The sequence below is a fragment of the Bacidia gigantensis genome (assembly GCF_019456465.1).
Source record: "Bacidia gigantensis strain McMullin 20006 chromosome Unknown contig_180, whole genome shotgun sequence".
Classification (NCBI taxonomy): Eukaryota; Fungi; Ascomycota; class Lecanoromycetes; order Lecanorales; family Ramalinaceae; genus Bacidia; species Bacidia gigantensis.
In genome coordinates, this window is record NW_025408596.1 from 709682 (window position 1) to 733784 (window position 24103).

At 50.5% G+C, this 24103-nt stretch overlaps 8 protein-coding genes across 8 annotated transcripts; 5 read left to right on the top strand and 3 right to left on the bottom strand.

Annotated features, from left to right (window-relative positions):
• Window positions 1-588: 588 nt before the first annotated feature.
• On the bottom strand, window positions 589-1687 carry KY384_003172 (uncharacterized protein; the record flags this gene model as incomplete). The annotated part of the gene is made up of 2 exons (XM_044811692.1): window positions 589-1081; window positions 1140-1687. 2 exons carry the CDS (start codon window positions 1685-1687, stop codon window positions 589-591), a joined length of 1041 nt encoding a protein of 346 aa, XP_044670825.1.
• A 43-nt stretch (window positions 1688-1730) lies between these two features.
• On the top strand, window positions 1731-2636 carry KY384_003173 (uncharacterized protein; the record flags this gene model as incomplete). The annotated part of the gene is made up of 1 exon (XM_044811693.1): window positions 1731-2636. One exon carries the CDS (start codon window positions 1731-1733, stop codon window positions 2634-2636), a length of 906 nt encoding a protein of 301 aa, XP_044670826.1.
• Window positions 2637-2784: 148 nt separating this feature from the next.
• TMP1 (Thymidylate synthase) lies at window positions 2785-3883 on the bottom strand (the record flags this gene model as incomplete). The annotated part of the gene is made up of 2 exons (XM_044811694.1): window positions 2785-3700; window positions 3759-3883. 2 exons carry the CDS (start codon window positions 3881-3883, stop codon window positions 2785-2787), a joined length of 1041 nt encoding a protein of 346 aa, XP_044670827.1.
• A 298-nt stretch (window positions 3884-4181) lies between these two features.
• Window positions 4182-7031, top strand: KY384_003175 (uncharacterized protein; the record flags this gene model as incomplete). The annotated part of the gene is made up of 1 exon (XM_044811695.1): window positions 4182-7031. One exon carries the CDS (start codon window positions 4182-4184, stop codon window positions 7029-7031), a length of 2850 nt encoding a protein of 949 aa, XP_044670828.1.
• Window positions 7032-10711: 3680 nt separating this feature from the next.
• On the top strand, window positions 10712-14434 carry KY384_003176 (uncharacterized protein; the record flags this gene model as incomplete). The annotated part of the gene is made up of 1 exon (XM_044811696.1): window positions 10712-14434. One exon carries the CDS (start codon window positions 10712-10714, stop codon window positions 14432-14434), a length of 3723 nt encoding a protein of 1240 aa, XP_044670829.1.
• An 802-nt stretch (window positions 14435-15236) lies between these two features.
• Window positions 15237-16938, top strand: KY384_003177 (uncharacterized protein; the record flags this gene model as incomplete). The annotated part of the gene is made up of 2 exons (XM_044811697.1): window positions 15237-15997; window positions 16053-16938. The coding sequence occupies 2 exons, from the start codon at window positions 15237-15239 to the stop codon at window positions 16936-16938; spliced, it is 1647 nt and encodes a 548-aa protein (XP_044670830.1).
• A 1541-nt stretch (window positions 16939-18479) lies between these two features.
• Window positions 18480-19628, top strand: KY384_003178 (uncharacterized protein; the record flags this gene model as incomplete). Its single annotated transcript, XM_044811698.1, has 2 exons — window positions 18480-18490; window positions 18593-19628. The coding sequence occupies 2 exons, from the start codon at window positions 18480-18482 to the stop codon at window positions 19626-19628; spliced, it is 1047 nt and encodes a 348-aa protein (XP_044670831.1).
• Window positions 19629-20992: 1364 nt separating this feature from the next.
• Window positions 20993-23060, bottom strand: KY384_003179 (uncharacterized protein; the record flags this gene model as incomplete). The annotated part of the gene is made up of 3 exons (XM_044811699.1): window positions 20993-22840; window positions 22897-22992; window positions 23055-23060. 3 exons carry the CDS (start codon window positions 23058-23060, stop codon window positions 20993-20995), a joined length of 1950 nt encoding a protein of 649 aa, XP_044670832.1.
• Window positions 23061-24103: the final 1043 nt, after the last annotated feature.

Sequence of the window (24103 nt, forward strand, 5' to 3'; positions counted from 1 at the left end):
ATTTACTCAAAATCTGGGGCTGTCCCTCTTTCATTTTGCCTTGCCAAGGAACGGACTGATATTGGACACGACTGCTTTCAAACCATCCATCAGGTGCTAAGCATCAGATAATGCATTCTATTTTCATGCTACTTAGGCCAACAACGGCCATTTACATCTCCGTGGCCGGTCGCTTTTATTCTACTCGACTCAATATGTCAGCTTCAGCAACCACTTTATCTTTGATAGAACTCCCAACCTTACACGCAGGCTTTTGATGTTTCCGGCGAAAAGAGTCGATTGGGCCGGGGAGACATACCGAGCGAATTGTCGGACAAATTGAGACATAATCCAGATTCCAGACCCCTACGACTAAAATCTCTAGTAAGTTGGATGCATCCAATGAGCTGTAATGCTACCCATAGCTTCAATCCCTTGGGTATGGCGAGCGGAGGTGTTTTCATCCCCAATAAGCCGGCTTGCAGAGCGAGTGGCAATCCAGAAGTGAATCTTGTCAGGAGGGAGCAAACGAGATCAGAGTTCGTCATAGATGCTTGGTCCGAGTATACGACGAGAACTCTACACGAACTGACATCTGGCCATCATTTTTCACGAAATATTGATGTCTGTGGTAACAGGCTCGTAATCGAGCCATCCAGCGTCCCCATACTCCGGCTCATGCTTGGGGGGACCGATCCCGTCATCTATGATCCGCTTGCACCGATGGTCTATTGGGGTCTCATGAGGTAGAATGCAAGTTGCGGTTGCATATTCACCATCATGACTGATGCTCACCTTTCCCAACCGTCTCTGCTCGTCCTTAACTTTAGACCGACGCTCATGGTATTCTTTGACGCCGGTCTTTGCTTCAACACCTTTCAGTAGCGTACTAGTGGAGCCCCTGAGCCTACGCAGTAAAGCAGCGCTAACACCAAGCAAGATCGTGTCTGAGATTGGATCTATCAAAGTCATGGTCTGTAGAGAAGTGCGCTGCTCGGCGGGAAATAAGCGCGGGTTCTGTGCAGGCCGCAGTACGGAAATCTCGCTCATGAACAGACGTCGAGAGGAGTAGGCCTTGATCACCGCTTCCTTAGCAGCCCACCTGTCCAATAAGTACAATGGCAAGAATTTCAGCGCTAGCATGATAGAAACACACGAACCTTCCAGCGATGAATGTCGCCAATCGCGAAAGAGGCGTGCTTGGGTGACGGATCTCGATGTCGAATTCATTGCTTTTTGATAGCGCTCTCAGAGGCGCATTCAATAGGCACAGATTTGATCCAGGCGCCTTGGTTAGATGTAGAACTCCGCTTTCACCCCCATCAATGTTGAATGCATGCTGAAATCTTTCTTGAAGAACGGGCCACTCGAGTCGGGTAAAGACTCTGCGAATAAAACCCTGGCTAAGTCCGTAATCCCATAGTAGTCGAGCGATCCGATGCACATTTGTGATATCAGTCCCTACATTGAATGGTAGTGGTGCGTATCTGACGACCATTGAGGAATGAACGATGACCTTGTCATCTTGATTACCTTCTTTGGTCTTGGTCGACCCGCTATCGCGCATCCTTAAATCCGCCACAAAGCCGAGACCTCCTTCTAGCAGGTGGAGGAAGCTTCTCGTGCCTGCAGTATTGGGTTTTTTATTTGGCAGATTCAGGATATGATTACGAGCTGACGAACACCTCAGCTGCCTAAGCAGCAGCATTTTCGCGTTCTGCACGGATATACTGCGCTTCGACCCTCTCAATATGGCAACCTCATCCAATACGCTCTCCAGGGAGCTGCAATCCTTCACTAGCATGGACAAAGATATGGAAGCAATCGGTGCACACTGTCAATACACCCATTGCAATCAACTTGACTTCCTTCCCTTCCGCTGCGAATCCTGCGAGGGCACTTATTGTCTCGACCATCGTACCGAGTCGGGCCATGAGTGCCCCAAGGCTGGCGCTTGGGCGGCCCAAAAACGGCAAAATACACCAGGACTCAGGTCAGAAACCCACCGCGAAGGCAAACCGACGCTGATGACAGGAACCCAATGTTGGGATCCTTTGTGTAAGACTTATATCAATACGTTGACCTCTGTCGGAGTTTCGTGCCCGAATTGCAACAGGCAGTACTGCCTAAAACATCGGTTGCGGGAGGACCACAATTGCGCAAAACTCGTTCCTATCGGAGCCAGACCAGCTCAAGCACCCAGTCAAGCGGACAAAGCAAAAGCGGCACTCGGTAGATTGAAGCTTTGGAGTAAAGAGAAACAGTCCTCTATGCTACCAAAGCCAAAGCCTTCCTCTGCTGCCACACGACTGGTTACTGTGAACAAACTGAAGCAGAATGCCAAAGGAGATGACAAAGTGTCAGTAGAAAATCGAGTTTATCTCTATGTGGAGGCCGAGGCAAGCACAACGACCAGTAAATTGCCCAAAGGAGATTACTATTACAGCAAGGACTGGAGCGTGGGCAGATTATTGGATGCGGCCGCCAAATCGCTCCAGGTAGCCAATCTGAATAACCGTGTTGAAGGAGAAGAGGAAAGACTGCGTGTGTTTCATGTGGAAGCGGGGAGACTGCTGGGATTCAGTGAGAAAGTGGGTGATGTTTGCGTGACAGGGAATACTGTCGTACTCTTGCGAGGAGTTGGCCTTGGGGCCTGACCCAAAGACTTCGCAATACCCTTGCTGTGTTCACCAGGCCTCTGAGAGCGAAGCGTTGGAGTTTGGCGATTAACGGAACGAATGCAGCAAAAATGAACGAAGCTAATGCTCTACGAAGGTAAATATGTCTATTTTCAATAGATTTCGATCATACACTCATCTTCATTGGAATGCTGGGATGCGGCTGATACCCTTTTATTTCAAAATCTTCCAACCTCCAGTTGTCAATGCTTTTGTCATGGTCATCCAAGATATGGAAGTCTGGAAAGTCTCTAGGTTCGCGATCTAACTGTGTTTTCAGTGCGTCGACGTGATCAAGATATATGTGCGCATCGCCCATGGTATGAATGAACGTCCCCGGGGTGAGATCGCATACTGCAGCGAGCATATGCGTCAAGATGGCATAGGACGCAATATTGAAGGGAACACCTAGCCCCATATCACATGATCGCTGATAAAGTTGGCAGGACAGCACTCCTTTGTTCGTCTTACTTGCATCACTATTGACATCATTGAGAGCGGTCTTGCCCTTTTCTTGCGCACCATTTCTTGCTGCGTTCGGAAAACTGACATAGAATTGGCAGAACATGTGGCAGGGAGGCAAGGCCATCTTCTTCAGATCTGCTGGATTCCACGCACTCAAGATTATTCTCCTATCATACGGCTTGTGCTTCAGCTTCTCGATGACTTCTTGCAGCTGATCTACACCTTGGCCCGCGTAGTCTGTTTTGGAATCGATATACGAAGCACCAAAGTGCCGCCACTGGAAGCCATATATTGGACCAAGGTCCCCTTCTTCTCGTTCTGTCAGACCAAGATCATCCAAAAACTCACGGGAGCCGTTGCCATCCCAAATCTTGACACCTGCCGCTGAGAGCGACTGTGACGATGTCTTGCTTGCAATGAACCATAGGAGTTCTTCGATGACTGCGCGTAGGAAGACACGCTTGGTGGTTATGAGTGGAAGGATTGGCGTTGGTGGTACTCCAGGTTCCGATGACGGCCGAGACAGAGAGAAGCGAAGCTGCGGGGGCGCGAACAGCGATAATGTACCGGTACCGGTCCTGGTTGTAAAGATTAATGTTGAATCTACGACGTCGAAGAGAGTATCCTAGCCATTACCTGTCTGGGCGGTGCTCGCCAAATTCAAGAATACTGCGAATTAAATTCAAATATTGATATTCCTCATGCTGACTAGACTTCGTCTCTCTAGTCGATGCCGACAGTGTGCTTTCTGAATCTCCCATGATCACTCAAGATACTGTATTGCAAGACGCGTAAAGTGGGTTTCGAAGCGCGTCGTAGAGTTCGTAATCGATAAGAACACCCCTCAGCCGCAAGCAGCCTAACGTGGCGGGGAATTCCATTCACGTCGGAGCTTCGGGACCTGCTGCAATGGCACAGTAGTATACAGATAGTCCCCCCTTGCGCACTCCATCACAAGAGTGTGGCTACATTACTTTCGGCTCTCATCTGATCTCAGCCTGGGTGGTTGGTCTTGGCGTATGGGCCAGCTAGTATGACACAACATTGGAGCCTTGCAAGATGCTGACGACTCGGAAATGCTTGAGGCCTACAAGCCTTCGAAGTAGCTTATCGGCTCTCGAATTGATGGCACCATATCATTCAAGCAAGTCGCTTGTTTCGACTAGAGCGTTCTGGTCAAATGCACAATCACAAGGCTGTTGCTATAGGGAAGCCAAAGGACGCACACCCTCCTACACTTCGAGTCTACACGGAACAAGACGGCAGCACAGGGTCCAACTAAGTGGTCGGTCTAGAGTGAAGCTTTTGTCAGGCTCTCAATTCTGGAGATCAGCTAGCTATTGGAGGAAGCCCCTCGTATTGCATGGGAAAGAACAAACTGTATTGGAGAATCATATCGAAGATTGGTGGCGTCGATGGGATAAGCAGCATGCTAAGAAGTTTGAGGATCTTGCCAAAAGGCTTGAGACAGATCCATATGAAGCATTGTTCGGGGCGTCGAATCGATGCCTTCGCTGGTCGAACGAAGGGCCGGACACAGTAAGGACCTGCAGATCTTCGGAAGCTGCTGAAGGGTTGAGAGGCCCTTGGGACGAGGCCGTGTCTCAGGTCAAACACCGTGTCAATGGTGGAACAAAAACGCCAAAGAGTGCGCCTGCTGAACTGCAAGAGTACGAAATTGATCCAATAACACTATATAAAGTACCTAAAGCAGTCGCTAGCACCAAGTCAAAAATTGAACCACCTTCACGCACTTCAGAGTCGAAGTCAAACGACGTTCCCGTCAAAAAGTTCAAATCCTCCTCTGCGAATGTGGAACCGACTGTCCCAGGCAACATCCCATCGACTCAATCTGACATCTACCGAAACACCACTGCTCGGGACTGGCTCACTCAAGAAGGATTTCGCTTTAGTGATTCAATAACAGAGTCTGGGAAGAACACAGACTTGATATCAGACATTGATTTGTCGAAAATATCAAAGGTTGAGAGCGCTTTGGATCGCCATGTTAGGAAAAAGGGATCTGAGTTATCCACCCAGTCATCTCCTAACTGTGAACCACAAGCCCAACAAAATCGCAAGGATGATGTTGATCTTCTTCGAGCAAGCGACGTGAGAGCATCAGCTGGACTCAGGGGTCGCCCACTCAAGGAGGATCTTTCTCAGAAGCAAGCTCGGCAGAAGTCGCTAGAGGCGAGATTTGACAGACCGCCATCGGTGCTGGAGGGTAAGCTCGCCGAGGAATTAGCTCAAAGTGCCATTCGGCGGAGAGAGATTGCGAGTCGTCCAGAAGCACGTCACTCTGATACAAAAGATGTTGCTCAAGCAGCACGTGAAGCTTCTCGGGATGATAGTCGTCCACCACAAAGCAAACGAGAGCCAACGCCTGAATGTGCGCCGAATTATTCAATACTAACGAGCAGCCACATCAATGCTATTAGGTCAAAGCTAGTACCTCTAAAACAGAATATCGATCGTTTGAGCGAAGACTATACCTACTTGAAAAAGCGTATACTTGATGAGAAACATCGCATTCAAGAGGCTCGTAGGAGGAACGCGGCGACCAAAGCTAAGCAATTACTTGACCAGGAGGTCAGCAAGCAGAAAGATGCAATGTTAAATATGGAATGCCATCGATCCCAGAAACCAAGGAGCAATCTCCTGGAGTCTGCTCCACCCGAAGATGGCATCCGAGGAGAAGGAGACGTGGCAAGCAATATCCACGAATTTTTGAATCGGCCAAGATGGTATAAGAGAAAAGCTCCCCATGCTCAGTGCGAAATGGACGCGAAGTTTCATCGCCTTGCGGCGGAGAAGGCCCTGGTCAGAGAAATTCGAGATATCTACGAAGACGCTTATGGTAAAATTGGGACAGAGCACCACCAATTCAGCAATTCAAGTATTGCAACGCGTACAGAGGAAGCAGGAAGCCCGCAGATGACCGGTTCCGTACCTCCAGGATGGATGACACAAGGTGTTTCTCCCGAGAGACAGCCGAATGAGCGACGACCCACGGTAGAACTAACCAGCAATTCAAGGGCAGAGGCTGTCGAAAATTCCCCACCAGCACCTAACTTCGAAAAGAAGGAAGCCACCGCACTGGAACTCACCAAAGACCTCAAGAGTATATTCGCTACTGCAGCGACGTTGACAGGCGACGAGTTACGTGCTGTATTGCGTGAAGGATGGTATAAAATGGCGAGCCTTGCGGATCTAGCCCAAGGCAATGTGTCAAAGCCTGCCAAACAACTGGAGACTGGATCACAAGTATCAAATGCTTTGAGCACAGTATCCATCTCAAATGATACCACCAATACCGCGGACTTTTCATTGTATCGGATACTCGCGTACGATAGCTCAGCACAAAAAGTCAACTCTGCTAAATTTTCATCCCAGCACCTCATGGATGAGACCACGCTGACACCTCCACAAGCGTTCCAAACACTCTCCAATCCCGGCAAATTCTTACCACATCTTACCAATCTTTACAACAAAGGTTACGACGTTGTTTCTGGTGGCAATGATATCCTAGTCCTCAAAAAGACGCGCGAGCTCGTTACATCCAAGGAAGACTACCATCATCGTCCAAACCCGATCGACGGCACCACAACGCCAGAAGTGTCGACCGGAAACTTCGCTTCACCAACTGGCTTCGTAAACCATAATCCGATCATACCGCCAGAGGAACAACAGCAAGAAGTTGGACCTGTATTACCTCGTTCTCAGGGCAAAATGCGCCGCGAAGAGGAAGTATTTTCGGCTGGAGAAAACCAGAGATGGCAAGAGAAAAGACGCAGAAGCAGGAACCACAGAAGGAGGGCAAGCAGGAGGAGTCGGATCAAATGGATGTTGCTCACTGGCACAATGACTGCTGCAGCTTGCTACGGTGTTGGCGTGTACTTGGAGTAAAGTAGTGGTCAGTGGACAGGGGTCGATGGATCTGATGAGTAGGTTTACGCATTCTCGGTCAGAGAAGAACGATCCGACATGACGGAGCGTGGGGCGTTGTTGCATAGCTAAGCTTCTCCTCTACTCATTCAGATTGAAACAAATGCGTGAGAACGATTGATCAACGTAGCACACCTTTCAACGCGTACGTGTTTCCGGCTACTCATTCTTCATGCATTGAGCACCGATTACAATGGTTTGCTAAGTAAGTTCAAACTTGAACGACTTCTTGAGTGCTTTTAGCAAGAGTGAGGACGAGCCCAGGACATCGTGAAGTCGAAACGAGCACTTTTCGATTGACCGTAAACACAGGGATGCAGCACCTACACGGATCCGAGTGTACTTATCATCTCTGAAGGATAGGCTTGAAGTCGAATTTCCGATTTATCAATGGGCTTTGCTCATGATTGGAATACTATGAGCACAAGATTGAGCCGACGTCCGTCTTCTCGAAGTCCTTGCCCCTTTTCCCCAGAATGCTGGGTGTCATTGGTTTTCCTATTATCGGGTTGCCCGCTTACTCGAGTGAAAGAATGGAGCTGTAGCAGAAGAGGTGGTCATGAATAGTTGAGCTCGACGGCATTGACATACACAAGAGCTAAAATTTCGAAGCAAACATATATTCAAGGCGTACAGGGGTGGTGTGTTGGAAGTTGAAGTTACGGGAAGAACTATGACAGGCGCTTGCGAGCAACACCATACGTGAAGTAGGACACCTTGAAGCAAATTACCAATGATGATCCAAGAGGATCGTTAGAAAAATGGAGGGGGACAGAATAATCAGGTCGTGCATGGCAAGAACAAGATCACTAGAGGTTCTTTGGGTGTCTTTCTGATGCAACGTTTAGCACCCCGTCAGTCCATCTGGGCGGCCATTACTATCGATGAGTCGCAAAAGGGACATCATCATGCAGCCCGAAATGCAAAATTGACTGTTTGAAGGACTGGCGCACGTGCAGGAAAGTGGTACCAATCACAATGATCTGATCCGAAGGAGCCGGCGGCGTGGTGGCTTTCCACCAGCAACCAGCAACGGTATTTTCAGGAACGAGTTGCCAGGAGTGAGGCAAAAGCGTGTCATGTGTGCGGCTAGGTAAGTAGGATCAACGCCCTGGACGCGATAGAAGCAGACTTGCCCCAACAAAGACATTCGAGCAGCTGGCCGAGGTGCGGCTCGGGACCCAAGGTAGAATGAATGCACGTCCATGGCCTTGGAGCTCACCGGTCCTCGAGCAGAGGTCGACCGGATTAATAATTGGAGTTGAGAAGCGATGATTTGTCACCAACGAGAGCGTGAATATTAAAAGATTGAGATGTTTGCTGATCGTTCCTGAGACGAGACAGAATTGCCACGTGCGTGAGAGGAAGAGAAGAGCCGATCGCGTGTACCAACGGTGCCATCCTTGACCGACCCTTCCATTCCATTTCTTCCATTTCTTCCATTTCTTCTGCATCCAGGTACCGGTGCTCTGCGCCTTGGGCTCCGGGTTAGAATGATGAATATCGTTCTATTGTTCAATAATAATACAACGTGATGATGTCTCGTAGGGGTTCAGCTGCTTTTTCTTCGCTCATCACCCACAAGCTTCAATTCACGCCCAACTCTCGCGGGCTGCGCCTCTAAACCAGCCCCCACCGTGTACGCAACAGTTGCAATAATAATAATAATGATGAGTTAAAAAGCTTTGGTTGCACCGCCATTTGTCAAGCGGGTATTATGCATCGCCTGGCACAAATGCGCACAAGTCTGGATCCTCCGTCAGGAATCACAGGACGGTTGACTACCTCCGAAGATGTGCCCATGCAGATAGATGTGCGAGTGACAGGTCATGCAGGGCAGGATTCTGCACAATCGTGAATTCAACGCTGGAGGCTACCCACGACTCTCAGAGGTACAGACGCCGTGCATGAGATGATTACCTACCTACCGACCTGCCTTCCTCTAATTGCGCGAGCTGCTGGCGGAGGACCAAGCGACACGGCTGGAGAGAAATCCGACGCTGCTTTTGGGGAAGTTGCAGGCCTGTGCCTGAATGTGGGAGCTACGGCAGCTTAAAGCGTTTTAATGCCTGTGCTGCCTTCCTCATTTCGTGCTCGTTATCCTCATCCCGCAGCACTGGCGTTGACCCCCTCCCCCCCTGCTGCAGCCTGAATGCCCCAGACGGGACAAGAGGGAGATGGGAGGCGGAAGATCGGATGACTCCACCATCGACATCAGTACCGCTGCGACCAGGGGAATGGCATTGTTATTGTTATTCATGCTCCCCTGTTGCATGCATTTTCCCCCTGAGCGAACCAGAGGAACAGAGAACCAACATGTGGTACCTCCCGTAGCGAACGGTGGTGATCCATAGATAGAAAGACGACTAAGCTCAATAATACCGTAATATTTAGAAAGTTAGATACTAACGTTGCTAACCGCTCTCTGCGCCATTCGGGCCAAGATCTTGCCGCCCTGAGCCCCACGCCCTAGCCCGCCCAGCTTCTCGCCCAGCCAATTTCCCACGGTGCAGCTGCTCACTCTCTCTACTCTCACAACCAACCAGCAGTGCAAAGCACCCTCCCACTCCCACCTTCACCACCCTCACCGCCGCCGACCGAGCAAGTATACAGATACGCCCCGGCGATCTGTATTGGCAACTGCACAAGGTCACCTCTTCTTCAATTGACCACCTGTAGAAGGACAGAAACGGGAGGTAAAGGGGCCAAGTTTCACGACACAGTCTTCCCCCAACAGATTCTTTATTTCCGCGACTTCACGACCTTCAACTGTCGTCGCACACAGTCTTTACTTCGCCTGCTTATCAACACGCTCGTTCAGCTACGTCCGTGTGTCGCCCTGGTCGTGGCATTTAATTGAGGTAGAGACTACGAGGAGTGACCCGGCGTCTTAAGAGGACCCCCCGTGGCCTCATTCCTATTCTCAAACCCGCGTTGGAAGCAGAAGAAGGATCTGGCTATCGGTCCAAGTGCACTGGCAACAGTAATCTCAGCGCACGAGCAAGCAAGAGAGATAGATTTGAGACTCGGGCGGCTGGAGGAAGTGTCGCAAAGTCATCTTTGTTCGGTCTACCCTTCGAGAGACGCCACCCTAATCAAATTAGGACAATGAACATGAGGTCTCGGCGCTGAACGACGTGGCGATTCCTGCACGGACAAAGGACCGTTGAACCAGGCGGGGTTCTGCGACTAAGAGAAAGACCATTGCCGAAAGCCACCAGCCCGGTCGAGCGAGCCTTTGAACGTGCTATCTACCTCCTGAAAGGATATCCATCCTCTCATCCCCTACCGAAGGTCATAGCTAGAGGTGCTGCGACTGCTGAGTCGCTTCTTTTCCCGTTGCTAGGGCCGTTCGTGTCCGTTACACTCTTTTGAGTTGTGCTATTCAAGTTTCGCCTTCTGCGATTGTAAGCCCTGCTAACAACAACTTGACAGCAGACCCCCGTTGCTGACTTCAATAGTAACAATCTATTTAATCTTGACCTGTCAAGTACACTCGTTCAGTCATCCCTGGCAGTAAGACAGATCCAGGCACTTCATGTGGCGTTTACTAACGTCCGTAGCTGTCACAATCTACATTCGAGAGCTATCTGATTTACTAATCCGAACCTCATTTTTCAAGCATAGACACACGAAGAACAATGGTCCGAAGATCCTCAGTGATCCTCGCGGCGACCCTTGCTGTGTTTTCGATCTTTGAACCGACTCTTTGTGTCGCCGGTGGAGCACCCGGTGGGTCAAATGGTGAAGTGGACAGGCCGCGTTTCCTGAAGAAAAACGTTCGACGCTACTATAACGAAACAACAAGCAGCTTGCCCGGCGGTTTCCCTGGTGGTTTCGCTGGAGGTAATGGGTATCCTAATGGGAATCCTTTCGGGGGCGGAGAAGGAGATCGATCACCGTCACCGAGCCCAAGTCCAACTATAACGACTCCCAGCTCGACTCAGACTGAGCCTGCCAAAACCACAACGCACACCTCGAGCACCCAGACGACTGGCACTTCAACTTCACCAACCACACCTTCTACATTAACCAGTCGGTCTTCGGCGAACATAGATACTCTAGTACAGGGTGCCGTAGTTGATCAGACTTCGCCCTCTTCTACTGGTGCTTCTAGTCCATCTTCAACAGAATCCAGTACAAAGGCACCCACGACGACAAGCTCGCCAGGGGCAAACCAAAGCACTGGGGGCAAAGCACTGCCGTCTGTTACACCCTCAGTAAACGTCCCAGTAGAAAACAACGTTCAACAAGGCAACACCTCTCCCTCGTCGACTAGCTCGCCTCCACCTAGCAGTAGTGCTTCTGGTGGTACCTCGGATACTACCAGCAAAGGAGGTAATAGCAACACCGGGCAGAATGCGCAAGCTCCATCAGCGACGAGTACTACAGGCGGTAACGTAGTCAATGAAGTTGTCGGAGGACTTGGCAAAGGCTCTTCAAATGTAGGAGGCCAGAACACCGCCACGAATCCCTTCAACGACCAGAACACCGGCACAAATACGGACACTAATGTTTCCGGGCAACAGACTAATCCTGTGCAGAATCCAATCCTAGCAAATGTCGTCAGTAACCAACCTGCCAGCACCAAAGCATCAACAAGCTCTAACCGCTTTGGCGGTGGCAATAATAATTTGCTCAACGGAGGTAGTGTATCGAACACAGGTGCATCTGGTTCTCAGCCTACTTCAAACCCGGAGGACGGAGTCATTCCAGGCGGCACAGCGGCCAACAAGATTCCTGCTTCCGTCACATCTGGAGGAGTGCTGGTGGCAAACCCTCAGATAACGCCCTCTGCTCCTATCGTTGACCAAAGTAGCCCGGATTCTACCAATGGTGGAAACAGTAACAATAATAATGAGAATGGCAAGAGTAGCAATGGCAACATCGCTAATGTCGTCAATACTCTCGACAACGTTAATAACAATGTCAACAACTTTCCTGCGTCCGTCACTTCCAATGCAATACTGGTGGCAAACCCACAAATAACGCCTGGTGTCTCTGTCCCAACCAAAGTGCAATCAGGTTCTAACAATGACGATAACGGCATCATCAACGACGTCGTCAACACCCTCGATACTGCCAACAAGAACGTCAATACAATCCCTGCTTCTGTTACTTCTGGTGGGGTGCTTGTTCCAAATCCACAGGCGACAGGTGAAACCAATGAAAATAGTCCGCCCAATTTAAGCAAGGGGACTACTGGTGATATTGATGACGTGAAGAGCGTAGGCAACAATGTCTTCGAAGGAGCCAACAACGCTGAAACCGGTCTGACGGCGTCACCTACAACAATAGGGAATAATGTGCAAGATAATGTGTTGAACAGTGGCAATGGAGCTACAAATGACACAACAAACCCGAGTGATATTAACAATAATCGTCCTGCTAACATCCCAGCTTCAATCACGTCAAATGGGCAACTAGTGTCCAATCCCTTGGCGACAATTCAAAGTGCGGCCAATTTGGTCAACGTGCCGGCTTCCATCACATCTGGCGGAGTCCTCGTCTCCAACCCGGAAGAGTCTCAGGCCGCTCAAGTTCTCAGTGGACTATCCTTGCCCGTAGAAGCTGCACAGCCATTACCGTCAGTCACTTCGAATGGTGTACTGATCCCAAACCCAAGTGGTGTTGTTGCCTCGGAGGTCGAAAAGCCCGCGACAAATGATACTCAAGGTACTGAAGGACTATCCGCCGGTGTCATTCCTAACGTCCCGGCTTCGATAACATCAGGCGGCGTGCTGGTTGCGAACCCTGCCCAAACAAATTCCGCCCAAATCATAGCCTTACCTCAATCAGTTACCCTCTCGAATGGTGTCGTGATCCCAAATCCTGCTCTAACAGCCTCAGGCTTCGCAGAAGGTGAGAAAGCAACTTTGAGTCAGGAGAGTGCGAATAACACCAACGGGGTCGTATTACCTCTACCACAGCAGTCAGGGTCTCCTGTGGGAGCTTCTACGACGCTGCCGAATGGTGATGTTGTTCCGGTCTCGAATCCCCCTACATCGCCATCGTCCCCATCAAATGCTGGCGAGTTTTACCAAAAGCAAAAGGGAGAACCTTCGGGTTCAGCAGCAGCACAAGCGTCAACGACCTTACCAAATGGCTCAGTTATCCCGGTACCCGCTTCAACGACATTGCCTAATGGCTCGGTCGTGCCAGTCGTCTCTGGTGCTCAGAGTACAGGAGTTGGGGCTTCACCATCTGCACAAGCCGGCAAACAGGAAAATAACACGCTCCCGTCTGTGACAGCTGCATCCGGAGTCTCAGCTCCAGAAGGAGCTGTCAACACTGGCTCACAAGCTACTGCCACAGGTACCTTAGAGGGGCAATCACCGGAGTCAAAACCGGCTCTTACCGCTGGGCCTGTTGCTACTACATCGCAGGCCTATCCGTCGGATGGAAAGGGGCCCTTCACCCAGCAACCCATCAGCTATGATCAGAACACCGTTCAGCCTGTTGAGTCTAGCATCACATACGAGCCGTCGTCCGCCCCAGCCACCACCGGTACCGAAACGGTCTCCACAGGCATACCGTCCAACGTGCCACAAACGATATACCCCCCAACCGGCCCGGTCGCGCGCCCGCCGAACTGCGATTTGATACAAATTGCATTTCTCTATCCTTTGAACTATGATTTTGTCTGGATTCACTCCGAGTCACAAAAACAGATCTTTACATTCCTGCCAAAGGCTATTGGTCATTGCTTGAGTATCGAGCTCGTAAACATCACGATGCAAACACTGAAAGCGTGGGACACGACGCAAGATTTACACTACATAACGACAGTTGCTCTTGCCTGGATTCCATCGCATCTTGTCGATACCCTCGGCCTGGCGCTCCATACTCCGGCCGGGACCTTTTACAACCATCCCGATCCCAGTGTCAAGACGCTTGTCAGTATGGTAAACAACGCGGTCCCAATTAGGGCCACAAATGAAACCGATTCTGGCTCCAAAACCGGTTCCGAGCCTGAAGCCACAACTACTGGGGCTGCGCCAATTGGAGGCAACATTGGCAGTTCATCGCCAGTGCAGTCTAAAAGTGTTGCTATCGGTGTCGGCGTCGCTTGTGGTGCTGCTGCGTATGGTGCTGCCATGTTCTTCGTCGCACGTCGGTACAAGAAGAGAAGGCAATCCCATATGAGAAGTCCAAGCATGTTTGCATCGCCAGTCATGTCACATGTCGGCGCCGACCCAGCTGCCGGCCAAGCGCTGATGTCTGGAGCAATGAACGGAGAGCGGAGTGTCAGCCCGTTCTATGACAGGGCTGAATCCAGAGGCTCAGGAAGAAGCGCTGGTAGCTCCGGAAGACAACAGATTTCAGCGCCAGTTATGGCAGAGAATTCGCTGGGATGGAATTGAAACTCTTCTACATAATCATACGAATCTAGTACTGTTCTTAAGGAGAACCACATAACCACTTCAACTGGCATCGGGTGCGACTGGGAATAAGCGTCAGAGGATTTAAAAGGCGTTAGGCCAGGATACCCACCTCTACAGCTTGAATCATTCGACCTTGGGTCTACGAGCCGCCATGCTCAATATCATGTCATCAGCCCACACCCCAGAGACCAGAAAACTCCTTCTCATTCGATCTTCCACTATTCCCCACGAAGTTACTACTGGATAGACCAGAGAGCCAGAGCCAGCATCGGAATGTATATTACCATGATTATGCTCGACGTGCACACCACACTGTTTACTATTTATTTTGTTTATTACTAGCATTTGAAAAAGCGATCATCTTGTGCTGATAGCAGAGAAGTCGAAGAGAAGACCGAGAGTTGCTTCAGGACTCGTGTGAGGCCTCGATATTACAGATAGCAACTATTAGACATAATGTGAAAGGAAATCTTTGAAGACGCTGAGAATACCTGCTTTTGTAGAATCTGTTCACGCTTTAAGACTACAATTCTGCCCATTTGATGGCTCAGGGGTAGAACAAGGGGTTAGCCTGCCCTATCCGCAAACCGGCCGCCACCTACAGACCAACCACTTTCCACTTGTTAGGTGCTTCTCGACATTTGTGCGAAGCCCAAGCAGCACGTTATACCGAGAGAGGATGTCGTCTTTACCCTCTACACATCTGAGTTCACTGTTGTATTCGTCTGATTATGGTCGTGGTACTTCTCTGGCTCGATAGCATGCAATTCGATCTTCATCCATGGCTTCGTCGGCCAAACTCATTGCCCTCCAAAGAGCCTTTCCACGATCTCAAGGCAAAGGTAGACCCCGGCTGACGCAGGCTCGCCTTTTTAGACGTGCTTGGTCGACCGGCGCGAGATGGTGCGTCGCCAAAAAGCAGCCGCTCTCCGCGCATTCGCAGCGAGGAAGGGTCGAGCCGTGGACGACAATACACAACTGCGAACTCAGAGAGATGGCGACGGTGCAGCATTTCAATCCAGACAAATGGGGACCGCTCGATGAATACGAGAGGAGAATACACTGCGGCCAGCTTCGAGACGATGAGCACCAACGCACCATCGTGCAGACACTTCAAGATTTACATGACATGCTTATTGATTATGAGGCGCCCGAAGTTGCTCACCCAAGTATCGAATCTCTCAGGCCAACCTCACGCTCTGTCTTCTCTTTTTTTCATCCAGCTCCACGGAAGAAACGGACACTGCTTCCTGAGAATCTGCCAAAGGGTCTCTACATGTTTGGCGACGTGGGCAGTGGGAAAACGATGCTAATGGATATGTTTTTTGATACTCTACCACACAATATCACATCCAAGACCCGCATACACTTTCATAACTTCATGCAAGATGTACATAAGCGACTGCATGCAATGAAGACGGAGCATGGCACTGATCTGGACGCTGTGCAGTACGTTGCCGCAGACATCGCTGAAAAAGGCAGTGTACTCTGTTTCGACGAGTTCCAATGCACTGACGTCGCTGACGCTATGATTTTACGGAGGTAAGACCAGGAACCCACGTACTAGTCACTTCTTTTTTGTTGACAGCACCTGCAGTCTTTTGGAAGCTTTGATGTCTCATGGGGTCGTGCTGGTCACCACTTCAAATAGACATCCAGATGATTTGTATAAAAATGGTATACAACGCGCCTCTTTCATTCCATGTATTAATTTGCTGAAGACGAAGCTTCGAGTGCTTAATTTAGACTCCACCACAGACTATAGAAAGATCCCACGACCGCCATCAGGGGTTTATCATCACCCTTTGGATAAAGCTGCACGCTCGCATGCCAATAAATGGTTTCGTTTTCTCGGAGATTTTGAACACGATCCACCGCACAAAGCTACTCATCATGTCTGGGGTCGTGAGGTTGAGGTACCAAAAGCAAGTGGAGATGCTGCTATGTTCACCTTCCGTGAATTAATTGGCAGAGCTACTGGGGCTGCGGATTACTTGGAGCTGACAAGATCGTATCATGCGTTCATCGTTACAGAAGTTCCAGGTATGACACATAAGTCAAGAGACTTAGCCCGCAGATTCATCACCTTCATCGATGCGGTATACGAAAGCCGAGCGAAGCTGGTGCTCACAACGGGCGTTCCACTATTTCAGCTATTCATGTCGGCAGATGAGATTGATGAGGCACTTGAACACGGCAGGAAAGGCGGCACAGTCAAGAACGAAGAAGACCATGAAGGCGTGGACGATGTGATGAGGCAGATGATGGATGACTTGGATATGAGCATGACCATGCTGAAAAGCAGCAGCATGTTCTCGGGCGATGAGGAGCGTTTCGCCTTTTCGAGAGCTTTGAGTCGCCTTAGCGAAATGGGCAGCCAGGAATGGGTTGAGCGAGGCTTGGGAATGGAGCACCGTGGAGGGTTGGACGAACGAGAAGGCTGGCAAAGAGTGCGGTCCCGATGGAGAGAGGATTCTATGTGAGTTGGATAATCATGACAGGAGTCTTACTTGCATTTGCAAGATCCTACAAGCAACCTCGGCGTGCGGGCTCAGCTGTGGGACAGTAGGCGGCGTCCTGAAAGCACACAAACGGCTGCAAGATGACGCAACCGCTAGAAAGGGCCTCTATGTCTTTTGACCATTGACATACGCCGAACCCTTTCGTCATTGGCCTTGCCGGAAGAAGAGTCGATGCAGGTCTCCATGGCGGGTGCCTATGCGTCGTTTCAGTACCGGGTTCATACTACAACCGTTGATATGTTTCAACGAGACGGGCGAGAGAGTCGGCGTATACTGCGGCTTGATTGGCGCGTGTGCAGCTGCGGCAGTCTCCCATGCAGACTACGACGCCGGGAAGGACAGAACAGCAAGTGAGTCTCGAAAGGCGAATAGTAGGCGCGGATCCATGGTGGAGGTGCACGGGCAATGATGGCGCACTCTGTCGCCTCGTGGCCAGATAGATCCCGCAGATCAGGCAAAGCAGTTTCTTGTGTGGGGCCAGCAGGGCTCATCGGATTTATGCAGTGGCACGACGACCAGGGATATGGATATGAATAGATCTGAAGTGCACCTACCGTCCATGGACTTCCGCCATTATTGCACGTACGCTGTCTCTCTGCAGCCAGCTCGAGGAAAATGCTCCTGTCCTTATAGCCAGGCCCATGCGAACGACAAGCGAACGATCGCTCACCATTCAACATGCAAATCTTCAACAGCGTGGCCGATGGATTCCCTCACATTCACTCCTTCACTCACGCTATGATCTCCCGCTACGGCAGCCACTCGAAGTCGCACCGCGGTGCTAAATCTGCTAAGAAATACTATCCTAAAGGTATGCGCCGCTTTCCAAGGCTAAAGCCTGATGTGGCTGGCTGGCTCAGCGAGCCTACGAGGCCTAGCATGCCTCGAAGCTCCCTTCTATGCCCAATCATGCCTTCATTTCGTGGGACTGGGAGGGAAGCTTGAATGCGATTCTGATTTCCCGTCTCCTTTGCTCTTCCTTTTTTCAAAATCACTTTCGCACTCTCTCAGGGGAAGAAGACCTGCTCGCGCTCAGCATTCGTATCATTGTGTCCACTCATTTCTCAATCGCATCTCCCATCTCTTGTCTCTTGGAGAGCATCGAAGCAAAAGACTAAAAGTTGTTGCGTATTGCGGGGGTTCCCGCAGACCCCACCTCTCTTCCTTGGAGCGCCATCCGCTCAAGATCCTCTACGTATCTTTTTTTACCATTACGCTCCATTCATCCCCTCCAGCTGTGCAGCTGTCACAGACGCTATGTCTCACCATTGGCTGTCTCACCGACCCAGGACGAGCGATGGTAGGACCGGCGATGGTAACCTGTTATCTCCAGGGCATAAAGTCTCCTTCTCCGACTCATCCAAGTCCTCCCACAAGCGGGACAGTGACCGCCCCTCAAGCGCCTCCAACTCTCGTCCTGCCTCACCAGCAAATCTTTTCCAAAGACGACCTCCGTCACGTCAGCCGTCACGTCAGCCGTCACAGCAGCCCCCCCAGCAGCCATGGTCAGACAGTAAGAATCTACAGCGGATCAACAGGCAAAGCGAGGCGTTATGGCAGTGAGGCATCCCTCATTCTCGTTTCAATAGATACCCAATTGACCTTTTCCCCCTAGACAGAAAGTTGTGCCCCCTCAAGCTCCCCAACCAAAACCGTTCCTGATTTATCACGACTCCTTCCTGTCACTCCTCGGTCCCAACCCAACGCTTCAGCTCCTAATTGATGACCCACGTGGTCCTTACTTCCATGAAGCTGGGGTCTTCCATCCCCCGACCAACACCTTGTTCGTTACTTCCAATCAACTCGAAGATCCCTCCCCTGATGCTGTCACAACCCGCAACAAAACCATTGTCGTTACGAAAATCGAATTCTTCTCTCCCACAGACTTCACTCGCGACAAAGTTCGCTGCCCGGAGCGCAATTACATGGCCAATGGCGGCACCAATTATCGCGATGGCCTCATCCTGTGCGCGCAAGGCTCTCTTCGTGAACCTTCCGGCCTCATCTACATGGAAGCTAAGCGACCTCATAAAACGATCACTTTGTTGAACAATTACCACTCTCGCCCTTTCAATTCCCCAAATGACGTCATTGTTCACTCTGATGGTTCCATTTGGTTCACAGATCCAATCTACGGTTACGAGCAAGGGTTTCGCCCAAAACCGCAGCTTCCGCAGCAGGTCTACCGGTTCGATCCGTCCACGGGCGACATCCGTGTCGTGGCGGATGGCTTCGGCAGACCGAACGGGCTGTGCTTCGCTCCAGATGAGAACACGATCTACATCACAGATACAGATTACATTCATGGCGACGGCACGACTGATTATCGCCGTGCAGCAACTGTTTACGCATACACGGTCCACTGGGAGCACTCTGCGCCATTCCTCACGAACAAGCGCGTTTTCGCTTACGCAGATACCGGTGCGCCGGATGGCATCAAGTGCGACATCTTCGGTAATGTGTACTCAGGCTGTGGCGACGGTATCAATATCTGGAGCGGCGGTGGGATGTTGATCGGCAAGATACAGATCGAGGGCGGCTGTGCAAATTTCTGTTTTGGCAGGAATGGCGAGATTTGGTGTTTTGGAGAGCACAAGCTGTGGAGGGTTCAGCTGGGGACGGAGACAAGAGGCGCATTGCTAGGAATTTGAGATACACAAACAATGCGTCTCGTCGAATTTGATACAGCGGGTGTATGCATGTATGAAAGTCATACCTATCCGATACCGGTCAAAGTGGATACCAATGGACAGCACATTGATGAAGGCCTATGGATCCTTAGACACGGCGCCAAGCGGAACAAAAGCGATGATAGAGCACATGAGAGTTCGATTTAAGAAAGGCCAGATTTTCCTTTGGCGATTTAGAAGAGATAGTCGGAGAAATCTTAGAATATATGTCTGACGACTGGAGGAGGCTTTCTCGCTACATCGAGAGGGAGTGGACCGACTAGGGCATCTGGACAGCCGAGTATATACGTGTCAGCGCAAAGATACGAGTGACAACACAAGGCTGGTATAAAAGGCGGCGGCCCCCCTGGAAACTTATTTTCTAGAATACTCTCAGCCTTATTTGATATGGAACACATTTTTCGACGGAAATATGACGAGAAGAGAGACTTCAGAGAAGTAGCAAAAATCTTTTCAATCATAATGAGATGCCTTCAGGATCTGCTGCATTTCCTTCCTACTCCTATTCGTTTGATAGCGGTTTGTTGGAGCGCTTCAAGAACTTAGCACAAGATCGTGAGAAGGCAAATACTTCATTCGTATAATCTGGACCTGTCTTCTCAAGATATGCTTTGCGAATTTCGCATCCTTAGCTCTTATGTCGACTTGGAACAGTGCTTTGAGCGGGAAAGAAAGCATTACGTAGAGGATAGAATAATAATTGTAACATTATTGATGTGTCTTCTCAAAGCTTTTCTAGGACAATCAAGAGTCTGCCTATAACCTGTGCTCTCCCTAAATGGTAGAGGCAAGAAATGGGAAGACTCTAGCAGACATGAATATATGAACCGCGCATTTTCGAAAGGCATCTCAGCCCAGTCTATCTCATAACTGCGCCTTTGCCCTTCTTCCCACATTTAGAGACTGACATATTCGGAATCTTTGCATAGAGATAACAAGAATGTGTGGGAGGAGCGAAACATTCGCTTCTTTAAAAGACTTGAAAAGAACAGATCCATTCACGGTTTCAATGCCCCTACTATTCAGAGCGTTATCTTGTAGGTATTGAAAGAATATCTCCAAGCCATTTGCTGCATATATCATCACCCGCATGTCCGCGTGGGAAATTCCAATCAGATTGGCTTCGTCCACGGTCGCCACATCATAACATCTTATCTCGCCTCCTCAGAAGTCATTTCTCTTTCCCCGTAAAGCTCGTCACCATCATCATCTCCTTCCTCCTCGTAACATTACCCCACAACCCGCAAGCACCGCAAGTTCTTCATTCATCTAAAGACACGTTCTTCCACAGAAGGAAACAAAGGGTTATCACAAGAGAGCAAGCATCAGACAAAAGCGACAGTCAGCAAAAGGCGCTGGTTTCGGTTCAGTGCCATGTCCAAGTCACGGTCGCTCAGCATCTCGTAATTTCCTCCTGTGGGCTCGTCACGGTAAGAGAGCATGACTTCTTCCCGCTCCGAGATCTTCAGCCGGTCCTTGCATTTGTCCCTTAATGCTGAGAAGCTGATGTCTGACGGCACACGGATCACGATGGTTTCGTCTTGGAAGTTCACTTTGATTTTCATGGCGCTGCCCGTGCCTGTTGCACCGCCACTGTTACTGGCATTGTTGTTTGAAGACGAGTGAGCAGGGTTGTTGATGGAAGTTGAGGAGGCATTGAGAGCGGAGGAATGGGTGGATGATGCTTGTGTAAGGTTAGATGGCTGCGGTCGTATGTCTTGTTGCTGGTGCCCGGGGTGGTGGTAGCTCATATCTGATGCGTCACGATAGTGTCCTGGTTGCTGGCCGTTTGGTTGCGCCGCTTTTTGCGGCGGAGGCCCCATGTTCCCGTAGCCATTCATACTGGCGGTGGGCCCACCATTTGCGCCGCCATTCATGCGACCTTGAGAGGATTGGCGCGATGCAGTCCGCGAGAGCTCACCGGTCATGTCTGACTGAGATTCGCCCGAGTGCCGGAAGTTCTCTTGGACTCGATCCGGGTCGAGCTCATAGTCGCCATCTCCAGGGTTGAATAGTTCTCGGACAAGATCGCAGCGGGATATGTACGGTGCAAGAGCTAGAAGCTCTTTGACGTAGGTGTTGAGACTCTCTCTTCGGCCATTCGAGATCGCGTCTGTGACGTACGTGACTGGGCCAGGCATGAAAGGCAGTACTCGCTTGCCTCCCGGAGGGGTTTGAGCCTCTTTTGGGAATTGCTGAAGGAGCGCAATCTGGAAATCGTAGAATTTCTGGTACGTCCGCGAAAGCTCCCACCAGCGACCGTCCTCCATTTGGCACTCGATAATGTACCAGTACTTATCATTTTCGAATATGTATCGAGGGATGGTGGCAGAGGTGGGCGCAAGATTCAGTCGCTGAGATTGCCGGTCATGATTGTTCTGCATGTTTCGGCTCGGTTGCCTTTGGTGAAAGCCCCCGTTCGTGCCAGGGGTATGTTGACTGCTTAAGCTCATCCGGTCCATACCATTCTGGGTTGAGGAGAGTCCCCCATCTGAAATCTTGCCGAGCGGTATGCTACTGTTCTTGTAATTTGCAGCGAGCCGCTTCCATTCTTCCACCTTCGGAACACCCGCCCTTTGGACTGCCTCATGGGGATCAACGACGGCGTCCCCAGTGTTCATATCCCGGATCTCGATGAAGGTGACAGGGATCAGTCCAGGCCCTCCAAGGCGTTTGATTGGCTTCGCCACGAACCATTCCGGGTTCGACTGTGCAATTATTATGATTGATTCCCCTGCCTCTGCAGCCAGCTCATCCGGCCTTTCCGCTTTGAAGTCGTACATTACCACGCCGTATACCATCGCTCCAGTACTCTTCCCTAAAGCTGACAAGCGTATCTGCTGTCCCGATTTCCTCCCCACTGATCCTGAGCTTGGCTGGCCGCTGCCAGCTTTCTCCGACTGTGGTTGATCCATTTGCGCCGGCATTGCGTTGCTCGCTGCGGACTGAACGGACCCCCCACTTTGCCTCTCCGTTTTGAAGACATGTTCGAAATAAGATACCGGCACAAGGCCCCTCGAGCCGGATATGGGGTTGCATGCTTCATACCATTCCGTGTCGTCCTCCCTGCTAATGACGTGGAAGAAGTCACCCTTAGAAAAGGCCAACCCTTGGGTGTGTTCCGGATTCGGGTTGTAGTCATATTTTGCTTTTATGACCTGGCGCGGCGACCACTATCAGCGACTCGATCATGATATAAATTGACTGCGTATGGCAAAACAGATCATACCTTCTTCGGCGGTTGTATGGCAATTGCGGATTTGGCGGGTATTGAGGTATGTAGCGGTCGAGTATCTTTCTCGCCCTTCAAAGAGCGTCGTATGGCCTAGGAACGTAAGCTCAGCTCTGCAAAGGCCATGAGAGTATTGCTGAGCAGCCTGAGTTCACCTTCATGATTGGTATTCGGTCAAGGGTTCGTCCAGTCGCAACCGCGGACAAGCACGCACTCAGGCACGCTCCGAACGAGTCGCAGTGTGCAGACCGAACATGGAAGGGTTGTGCTGACGGTTGTAGAGTGGTAATTGCAGGCAAATGTGGTCGGAGTAGCCGCGATAAGAGGTGGAAGTCCTGATGTAGGCTTCAGATTTGTCGGAGGTGGTTTCTCTCGTAAAAGTTCCGATCTGGTAGAACTCCCTTATGCGCGGACTTGACGGGCTCGACGGGCAAGAAGTGGCGGGGAAAGTCTGGGCTCGGCGGCGGGGGGCTCATCAGTAGTCAGATGTCTCAACGGCAGGATCTGAGGATCACAGTACTACAGGGACAGATTCAATAATGCAAGCGCGATGGGTGCAATGCGGCGATATGAATCGGAGGTGAATGTTCAGGAGACGGTGGCTGTTAAAAAGGCATTCGCCAGGAGTGATTAGGGGTACAGAGTACCACGTAAATGCATGCACTCGCCATGCACTTGCCATGCACGCACTACCTACTACTATCGATCATCACCCACCAGGCAAGCCAGGGCATCACTCACCTCAGCCTACTCCCTACTCAATCAGGGTAGCACAGGCTTACACTACTACTCTGCCACTAGGCGCCGCGGGCATCCTGCAGCAGCTGACTTTCCACTCTCTACTTCTACAGGGAGCAGAAAGTCGCGGTCCGCTGGTGCCCTCTGCTCAGGATTTTTGTTCAGGCGGGATGGCGGCCATGTATTTCTCAGGCTCAGCAGCACATTTGATAGATAGTAGTGAGAATGACCAAGATATGCACATTAACATGGAAATTGTGAAGGAGTCTGCCTTCATATTTTCAATGGATTTTACGATAGCTGCTCATTACGAACAACCTACAGCTTGAGGCTTGCTCCGTAGGATGGACTGTACGCTTAGCAATCCGTCCATCGCGTTCAAGCACGACATGGGATCATAATCATCCTAGAAATGCACCTGACGACGTATGGTACCACCCTAGAAGACCAGCGTTCGTTACGTGTA